We start from the raw sequence: 10822 nt of genomic DNA, 5'->3' as shown, positions 1-10822 counted from the left end.
TTTAGGTTATAATATTTTATATTAATTCTGAAGTTAAGAATTAAGAATGTTTTTCTTGATAGTCTTCTTGATTTAAAACCCCCATTCCTTTTGCTAGAAACGTTATCTTTTTTTTGTGAAAAATGCAACTTTTTGTTTGAAACTTTATCTTTTTTGAATGAAATTTCAACTATTTGGCTGAAAATTGTTATTTTTTATTGAAAAATTAAACTATATGTTTCGCAATTTATGTACTTTGTGAAAAGTTAATATTTTTTGTAGAAAATAATTCTCTATGGTTGAAAATTAATCTTTTCCATGGAAAAATCCAACTTTCAGTTGAAGATTCATAATTTTTGTTGAAAACTTGTCATTTTGCTTGAAAATTAATTTCTCAAACTGAAAATTTAACTGTTTCATTTTTGGTTGAAAATTGATCTTTTCTAGTTCAAACTTTAATAATGTGCATACAAATTTGTCTTTTGATTAAAAATTCAACTGTTTCGTTGAAAATCCGCATATTTGGTTAAAAAATCAATTTTTTTATAGAAAATTATCGTTTTCTTTGCAAGTTAATCTTCTTGTTTGAAAATTCGCCCTTAAGGTTAAAAATTCACGTATTACAGTTAAATATTTATCATTTTAGTTAAAAATTCATCTTTCAGGTTAAAAATAAAATTACTTTGTTGAAAGTCCTACTCTTTTGTTAAGAATTATTTTTCTGGTTGAAGATTCATCATTTTAATTGCAAATTTGTCTCTGCGGTTGTAAATGAAAATACATTGTTGAAAATAAAGCTTTTAAACTAAAAATTTAACTATTTCATTAGAAAATTGAACTATTTGTCTTAAAATCCGTTTTTTTTTAAATATTTTTTAAGAATGAGATTTTTAACAGAAAATTTAACCATTCTATTTTCGGTTGAAAATTTATATATTTTTTTGTTTTGAAAATGCAATTATCTAATTGAAAATTGATATTTTTTATTTGGAAATTAAACTATTTGCTGGAAAATTAATAAACTTTATAAAAAATTCGCATCTTTTTGTAGAAAATTAATCTTTTTGAGAAAATATTCAACTATTCCAATTAAAGATTCGTAATCTTAATTGGAAATTCATCAGTGTGGCTGAAAATTAATTCCTTCAACTGTAAATTTGAATGTCCTTTTTTAGTTAAAAATTGATCTTTTATTGTTCAAAATTCAACTGGAAAAAATTTGCCTCTTTTAATTGGAAATACAACTGTTTCGTTGAAAATGTACATATTTTGTTAAAAGTCGATTTTTTGGTAGAAAATTATTTTTTTCTTTGCCAGTTAATTTTCTTGTTTAAAAATTTCTCCCTTTTTGTTAAAAAGTCAAGTATTCCCCTTTAAATATTGCCCATTTTAGTTGAAAATTCATGTTTTAGGTTGGTAATAAAATTACTTGGTGGAAAGTTAATCTCTTTTTTAAACTTTAATTTTGCTGGTGGAAGATTTATAATTTTAATTGAACATTCATTTTTATGGTTGAAATGTGAGCTATTTGATTGAAAACTTCTTAGGAATTTTTTGCCGAATATTTCAGTTTTTTTGTTGAAAAATTGTTTATTCTTTGGTTTAAAATTATATTTTTTAGTTGAAAATTCATATTTTTGGTAGAAATTAATCTTTCTGTTAAAAAATGTAATTATTCTAGTAGCAGATTCATCCTTTTAGTTGAAAATTTATCTTTCTGATTTGAAATTCAACTATATCAGTTAAAGATTTATAATTTTAGTTGAAAACTCTTCACTTTGTTTGAAAAGGTAACTATTTTTTTTAACTTAGTTTTTTTGTCGAAAGTAATCTTTTTAAATAATAATTTAACTTATTCTAATTGAAAATTCCGTAGTTTCAGTTAAAAAATCATCTGTTAGATTAAACATTAATTTTTCAACTTAAAATTTAATTATTTAAGTTTTGGTTGACAATTTATCTTTTTTAGTAAAAATTAATTTTTTGTTCATGAAAATTCAAATATTTCAGTTGAAGATTCATTGTCTTAGTTGAAAATCCCTAATTTTTGGTTGAAAATTAATTTTTTCAACTAAGTTTTAACTATTCTAGTTTTTGTTAAAAATGTATATTTTTCAGTGCAAAATTTAAACATATGTTTCAAAATTCATTATTTTTCAATTTTTTGCTCTGTTGTGTTAAAGGGTGTTTATAATGAATATTATGAATTAAAATAAATTGTTTGCGTTTAGCGGCAAGTATGAATATTAGGGCGGAGTGAAAATAATCATTTTTAAATCGTTTAATATCTTCTGTTCCCTTTTTTTATTTGAAAACTCCAAAAAAATCCCTATTGCTTCGAAAAATATGGCAAATTTTTTCCATAATTTCTTCAGCTTCAATGAAAGAAACATACTGTAGTTTTATTTTTTTCGAAAAAAAGTTTTTCTGTGCTGTTTCTAGCGTTCAAAAATTGTTAATTTTACGTTCTTTTGAGCGATTTTGACAACTTGCTTAAACCAAGCTTTCAGGCGCAAAAAATGGTGGTGCTATTACTGCAACACGATATTTTCGTAGGAATAAGCTGATGGAATAAATTACCAAATATGCCCCTCCCAATGGGGGGGGGGGGGGGATTAGTGCATTGGGAGAAATTTGTCAATGGTATCCCGTTTTTTTCAGCAAAAACATGTTTTTTGGCCATTTTCGAAAAATTTCTAAATTGAGAAAAAAATTGTTCTTCAATTAAATTTTTTAAATTATTATTCACTAGGAAAAACTGTACATCAAAAAATTTTTCATAATTTGCGAAGCAATAGCGAAATTTGTAAAAATTTGAATTTTTAAATGAAAAAAGGGAACAGAAGATATTAAATGATTTCAAAATTCATTTTTTTTCGAATGCCAACCCACAAATATTTTTCGCTCATCTCAAGCGATTCGACTAATTTGATCATTTTCACTCCGCCCTAATGAATATCTTAATTTTATTTGACCGGGAAAATCGTAAATCTTGGCCGGGAATTTGAAATCGCTCGCCGAATCGCCACCCTTATTAAATCTCGGTTGGTTTTCGGGAGCAACCCTTTCTGGATTGGCCCTTGATATCGCCTATAAATTTCAGAATGCTGGACGACTTCGGAAACGAGTTGGAGGTGACAGATTCCAAATTAGACGCGACCATGAAAAAAATGGCCAAGGTGCTCCATATGAGTAATGGTAACTATAACAATTACATTCCCGCTCCTACCACTTCAGCGTCTAACGAAACAGGCTATATTCCTAATAAGTCATCCTCTCTCTATGCTCTGTCGACCACTATTACTAACTGCTTTCTGTGCTCCAGGGAGTAATAACCTCCACTTTCATAGTCATGTACCACTTACAACTTAAAATGCGTGAATCCATTTTAATTTTCTAATTACCTCCTACGAATTCCAAACGAACGTGCCAGTCTCAATATTTTTCCACCTCTCTAAATACCCATAGACAAATATTAAACTCGATAGACTAGAGACGTAGAATTATATACGATAGAACCCCATAATATCTAGGATTCAACCCTAAGGTTATTTTCAGTTTAATATATTTTTTTAACTCAAAGGCTTTTGTACATTCTTATTTAAATTTTTGGAGATTTCATTTGTTTTTCTATGAAGAGATAATGAGTACAAAACTGAATTTATTTTTTTGTCGGAGAGAAAAAACTTCTTCTAAAATTGTACTGATGTCAGAAAGTAGTTTATTTTTCTGATAGATAGTTTGTTACGATCCAGAATTGTTTTATAATTAACGAAATAGGAAGAATGAAAGGTTTGTTTACTGATTTACCAATATTGAACATTTTTTGTCTAAGATTAGCCAATACAGGGTGTCTACTCGCCTGAAAAACCTGGAATTGTCAGGGAATTTTTATATTCCTGCAAAAACCTGGACGATATAAAATTAGATAACATTTTTTCATTTGTGAAAGTAGATTTATATTACTTTATTTAACTATTTTGGTCAAAATTCTTATTATTGTTGTTGTGAATTAATTTTTTAAATTGAAAATTCAACGGTTTGGTTGATTTTTTGTCTCTCTTGACTGAAAAATCTTTCCAGTTTGAAAATTCGTTTTTTTTTTTAAATTGAATTCAACGGCTTTTTTATTTTCAAATAATATATTTTTTGGTTGAAATATCAACTAATATATTTTTTTTGAGAACTGATCTTTTTTGGTTCATAATTTAACTGCTTGGTTGAAAGTTAAACTCTTGTATTAAAAATTAATTGTTTTTACCTAAAACTGATCTTTTTTTGGTGAAACTGTAACTATTTTGTTGAAAATTCGTTTTATTTTTCATTAAAAAATAATTTTTTAATTGAAAATTTAAATGTACCAGATCGATACTCCTTTATTTTAGTTTAAAATTCATCTGTTTCATTGAAAATTACATTTTTAACTGAAAGTTTAACTAATTCAGTAGAAAAATCCATAATTTTAGTTGAAAATTCGTCTCCTTGGTTAAAAAGTTTAATTTTTGGTTGAGAAAACGTTTTTTCTGCTTTGTTTCTTTTTTAGAAAATTATCTTTGGTTAAAAATTAATTTTTCAAACTAAAAATTTAATTAACTCGGTTAAAATTTACATTATTTTAGTTGAAAATTCATCTGTATTGTTAGAAAATTAATAGTTTTTGTTGAAAATTCAAGTATTTGGATGAAAAAAAAAAAATATTTTGTTGAATATTCGTCTTTTTTTATAGAAAATTCCCTTTTCTTGGTTGATAATTAATTTTTTAACTAAAAATTTACTTAATCCAGTTAAATATTCAATTGCTTTAGATAAAAATTCATGTTTCGTTGAAAAGTAATTTTTTTTTTGTACTGAAAATTGAACTATTTCCGTTGAATATTCTATAATTCTAGTTCAAAATTCGCCTCTTTGCTCGAAAATTTTGTTTTCAAATTTAAATTTAACAATTCAATTTTTAGTTGAAGATCGATCTTTTTAACTTGAAAATGAACCTTTTTCAGTAATTTTTAAAAAATTGTTTCTTTTATATATATTTCTATTTAGACTGTAAATTTAACTGTTACATTTTTTTTGAAAATATTTTTTTTGCAATAAAAATTCAACTATTTGGATGAAAATTCATCCTTTTTGGTAAAAAATAAATCTTCTTGGATGGAAATTATTTATGCAGTTGAATATTCTAGCACTTTAGTTGAAAATTAATTTTTTAAACTGAAAATGTAACTAATGCAGTTGAATATTCCATAAATTTTGTTAAAAATTTGTCTCTTTGCTTAAAAATTAGACTTTTTCAAACTGAAAATTAACTATTCAACTTTTGGTTAAACATTAATCTTTTTAATTAAAAATTTATTCATTTTGTTTGAAATACGTCTTTTCTGGTAGAAAATGCATCTTTTTGGTTAAAAATTTATCTATCGTTTAATAAATTTGTATTCACAAATGAAAACAAAAAAACATTTTACATATAAATAATACTATTTTGAAACTCTTGGCTATGATTAAAAAAATTTTAAATAAGAAAAATGTGTGTTTAAAGCCAAGGACTGAAAAAACGTTATTTATAATAAACACGCGAAATTATAAACATATTCTGAGTCAATTATTTAAACAAATTCGAAATGAAAGTTCGATAAAATGAAAAAATGTGAGAATGGAATTTTCAGGGCATTTTTTTACAGGGTTTGAGTAGACACCCTGCTTTAGCCAAATACAAAACCAAGTTAATGCGTAACGATGTATGCCAAATATGATAATAATGCCAAATAATAAAGAAGTCAATAGAAAAATGGATTGCACAAGTTTTGTGCCTGACTCTTTGTCAGCCGATAAAGTCAGTTTTTCTTTACAAAAAAGGAGCAATAGTTTGTATAAGAAAAAAAGCAGGGTTTTTGAATATTCCATATTCTAGAAAAACGTGATGTTTGATGAGAAGACGTTTCTCTCTTTTTAGTGTGAATTTTATTGTTGATGATAATATAAATTTGACCAGTTATCGGTACAAATTAAAAATTAATTATTTATATGATTGTTGATATAACACCGATGTTGCGTGTGACAGGTTGCACAGTTTATGTGACGTGTAGAATCTAATATTCTAATTTAATGAAAAAAAATGTATACCGTTAGCGAGAAAAGTGCAGTATGGACTAATAAAATTGCAGAGATTGTTTCAGAGGTTGTACAAATCTTTGTGAGAGTAAAAATAATTGTTTCCTGACCCACACTAACATGTTATTCTTTAGGGTGGGTCGAAAAACTCACAATGATTTGGATTCATTGGTTATATATCAATGGAAAGTTTCTTTGTGATATTACGAACAGATTAAAAAAAATGTCTCACCGCTGAGTAAATCAATTTAAAATTTTCAAATTTTTTGTGTATGGAAAATTTTTTTTTCAATTTTTGGTGGGTAAAGTTTATAGAAGTAAATAACCTTAGATGGAAAAAAGAAGTCGATTTTTGTCGTCAAAAAATATTTTTGTAAATTACGAAAAATTCAATTTGATTAATTTGTACCTAAATTAAAAAAAAATGTTTTTTGTTCTTTTCTTTTTTTATGTTTTTTTTTTAAATAAACTAAGGAAACAAAGATTTTTCTGAACATTTTAAAGTCTTGCCAATTTTTTACTTATAGTAGTAGATGAATATACTACTTTTTAAAAACTTTTACTGACTTTTTTTATTTAAAGAACTTTTCATAAAGAATATAGGCGAATATTTTAATCTTTTATTTTTTAATATTTTCCTTTTTATTATTATCATTATGTATGGTATATTATGCCAAATTTCTATTTTGTATTTAAAAAAATTTTGTTAGCAAGCTAATAAAAATAAATATTAAAAAAATCTATTATTATTTATTAGGTATCTTCTCTTAGAGCAACAATAGAAAGTTGCACTATTTTCTGAATTTTTCAGCTCTTCTTTGACTTTTTATTTATGAACGAATAATTAATGAACGTCAACAAGAATAATTTTGTAATTAGTATTCCATTTTTTTCTTGCGGTATTTACATTTTTTCGTCGAAAGGTACTATTAAAAAAATGATGAATAATGCAATTAAACACACACATATTTTTAAGTTTAGAACACAATTTTTTCCAATTTTTTACACATCCTAAAACATGAGGCGTTTTTACTTAAATTCCATAAAATCCGTTTACGCAGGAATCGTAAAAAAAAAAATTTTCTCCATTTTTTGGGTAAAATGTATGAAAATATGTTCACGAAATATGCACTTTTGTTATTTTCTACCTAAAGTTGCAAAAAAATGTTAAATTTATTTTTTCATGCTCTTTTTATTAACATAAAGAAACACTTACATATTTTCAAATTTCAAAGTTTTTATTCCGTTTTTCACGGATCTTGTATAAAAATGACTCATGTAAAAGAAAATAAAACAGTAATAAATCACAAATTTTCCATTGGCTTGCCAAATGAAGAAAAAAATTTTTTTTTTAATTTGTGCCCAATGTCATAAAGAAACTTTTCAATGATATAATCAATGAATTCAATCATTTTCAATTTTTCGACCCAACCTATTATTTATTCCATTATTCATTTGATCGATTGATAGATTACTTGTGTAATAAGGCGATCCACATTTGTTTCAAATTTGCATACATATACCTACTAAATTTATTCGAATTGATAAACAAATAAATCCAAATTTAAAAAAAATCATTATATTTAGAGGTCCCGCAAACCTCACGAACACGTATTCCTCATAAGAAAAAAACCGTGTTTGTGAATTTTATTCAAATTCTTTAATATTAAGTATATCGAGTTGACTCTCAACTTTTGTCTTCACAGTTAGCCATATAATATAAATCATAAATTACTTTTTAAATTTCACCCCCATACATATGTTTTATAGGGTCATTAACAATTTCTTATTGTTTATATCAATTTTCTCTTAGAATAGAGATAAATTCACGGTTTTTTTAAAATGTTCCATTTTCTGTCCACTTTTTGATTAGAGTGAGGTAATAAATAATTTAATTTAACATAAATGATTCTTGAAACAATTTATTATAATTTTTCATAATATTCTATTTGAATAATTGTTATAAACTTGCTATTTTTCTAAAATGTTCAAATTTTTATCGTATTTTACTTAATATATTTTACCAAACATAATTGTTAACAATTTATTATTGTTTATAACTATCCTCTCTTAGAGTATTGTTCGAAAGTTGCAGTTTTTGCTGGAACTTGCAGCTTTTCTTTGCCTTTTTAGTGACGGAAAAATAATAAATGAACATAAGAAGAATCATGTTTTAATTAGTATTAATAATCTAGTTTCAAACAATATGAAATTGTTTAAATAAATAATTTGGTAACTTTCTATACTTCACCATAACTGAAAATTTTCCTAAAATTTGGAAATTTCAGGAAAAACCCTAATATTCTGAGTGAATATTATTAAAAATAATAAATCGTTTATACAATTATGTTTGTTAAGTTAAACGTTTAAACAATTTATTTTAGAAACCGTTTATCCAGAGAAAAGCCAAAAACTCGCATAAGTAAAGATAAATGTTCAGGGCCAACTCGACACACGTAATATTGACCTCTAATTTTTATTTTTTTGAACACGCATTTATTTTTTTGTGGATTCGAAAACGTTTGCATGTGTACATTGGAAGAAAAAAATCAAACACATTTTTGACCATCCTATTCTGTAATGATCATGGATTAGAATGTTTATTATTTTTATTAACTGGTTGCATGGGAGACAAAAATTGGGTGCATGGTTTTTTTTGCATGGTCTTCTGGAAAATTGGGTACTTTGTTAATTCTCATTTTATTTTTATTAGCAGCTCACCTCAAAAATAATTTTTCATTTCTAATAATTCATTTTGACTATGTCTTCTCAAGTTATGAGTAAATTTGCAAGATTTCAATTTGAATAATGCCAATTGCAAGAGAACATATGTTGACAATTAACAAATTTGTAGAAATTGTTATTAAATGAAAATAGTTAAAACAAGTGGCATTACTTTCCGTTTGTTTTAGATCGCAGACAATGGGTAGCCATTGGAGTCTTGACTGCCATATTGATCGTTCTAATTATTTTGTTTATAATTAAGTGAATTGTTTTGTTTTCCTAGTGCCCTAATAGGTGATTATTTCTTCACCGTTTTTTAATGTAAACGACCGAGTACGTTAAGTTTTACTTTATTTCATATTTATTTCTCATAATCCTGTGGTAATAGTTTTAATTAATCATTAATAAAATAAATATGTATATTATAAACGCCAATCTCTTTCAGTGTTGTTACAAATTTCGTTAGCTACTCGTCGTTTAAAAAAAATAGTCAAAGTAGGCTCTGCGATCCTACAAAAAAGCGTTTCTTAGCCTATTAAGACGTTAATTAAGTTATTCGAACCTCCCCCTCCAATATTTTTCTCCTCTTACTTTCCCTCTCCTCTTTTCACACTTTCCTAACTTCCTCCTCCTCTCCTTCCTTCAGGTAAAACTCCCTTTCTCTTCCTTCTTATACCCTCAACTCCCTAATTTCCCCTCCCAAATTTCCTCTCATTCTTCATAATGCCCCTCTCCTCTATTTAACAGCCCCTCACTTTCCTTAATTTCCCTCTCATTCACTTCCCTTCATTTTCCTTACTGCACCTACTTCCCTTACCCTTATTTCCCATACTTCCTTTTCTCTTATAACCCTACATTCTCCTAGTTACCCCTCTCCTTACTTCACCTACATCCCCTCCCCTCATAGCTCTCACCTTTCCCAGTTTACCTCCCCTCATCTCTCATTTATCTTACTGCTTCTACTTCCCCTCACTTCACCCTTGCCCTTCTCTACTTTTCCCTCCCCTTTTCCCAACTAACACCCCTTCCCCTTCCCATTTATAACCTTATTCCTTAATCCTCACAAATTTCCCCTACTTCTCCAACTCTCATATCCCTCACTTCACTTAGTTTCCTAGATCTCCCTTCCCTCATAACTTCCTTACTCATGACTCTCAACATCCCTCATAAATGGCACTGCACCTACTCCCCTCTACTTATTTCCCCTCAGCTCCTACTAACTCTCCCCTGCCCTTATTTCTTCTACACTGTAAAAACAGGTAGTAGAATTTTAGTACGCTAAACGTATGTAAAAAGTGGACTTACACGCTGCGGCGTGAAATTAGTATAGAAATGTTGAAAATTGAACAAAAGTGTAAAATTCTCAACTGGACTAAAGTTTAATATGTGACGTAAAATTCAACAGCGGAAAGTCGAAAATTTTTCCAAAATATCAACCTAACCTCAAATACTTAAATCATTAAGATCATATTAACAATATATTTATAATTAGGCAAGTGCATATCGTACAAAATTTATATCATATTACAAGTCAAAATCAGTCACTTGCATTTATACTTTCGCAGAAAGTAAGAAATAAAGTTTGCAAATGAAAATTCACGCTTCGTTCATGACACGCGAACAAAAGAGCAAAAAAGAAAGCTTTATCGCCAAAATTACAAAAATGTGCAATATTATAATCTAAAATTGCTATAAAGTGGAGAAATTTTCGTTACAAAAGCGAAATTTATGCACAGGCGGTAATTTTACCAGCCTGGGGAATTTTACTACATAGAGCGTGAGTCCTTTTCTTACATACTCTAAACGTAGTAATTTTTAACAGGCTTTATGGATTCATACAAAGTCATAGAATTAAGCCTGAAAGAGGCGTCATTCTAGACAACACGTGAAAATTTTCTTTCTAACCTGTAATTTTAATGCTTCTAAAGTGACATTTTATATGTGTAAATTAACATTTTGAAGTGCAATTTTAAAACGTGTTTTTACAGTGTACGCCCCTCTCCTATCATAA

The 10822-nt window shown here is 27.1% G+C and overlaps 1 protein-coding gene across 2 annotated transcripts in view; it reads left to right on the top strand.

Annotated features, from left to right (window-relative positions):
* Positions 1-9164, top strand: part of LOC117177244 (syntaxin-6) — a 22304-nt gene extending 13140 nt beyond the window's left edge. Inside the window, exons 6-7 of one of the 2 annotated variants that reach the window (XM_033367826.1) lie at positions 3083-3177; positions 9000-9164. In XM_033367826.1, coding sequence (XP_033223717.1) covers positions 3083-3177; positions 9000-9076 — 172 coding nt within the window. In that variant the 3' untranslated portion in view covers positions 9077-9164. Of the gene's footprint in view, positions 1-3082; positions 3977-8999 lie in introns of those variants that run through there. The other variant, XM_033367825.1, reaches the window with a different exon arrangement.
* The last annotated feature ends 1658 nt before the right edge of the window (positions 9165-10822 follow it).

The sequence above is a fragment of the Belonocnema kinseyi genome, chromosome 7, assembly GCF_010883055.1.
Source record: "Belonocnema kinseyi isolate 2016_QV_RU_SX_M_011 chromosome 7, B_treatae_v1, whole genome shotgun sequence".
NCBI lineage: Eukaryota > Metazoa > Arthropoda > Insecta > Hymenoptera > Cynipidae > Belonocnema > Belonocnema kinseyi.
Note: the sequence above shows the minus strand (reverse complement) of the source record. Positions and strands in the feature narration are given on the sequence as shown.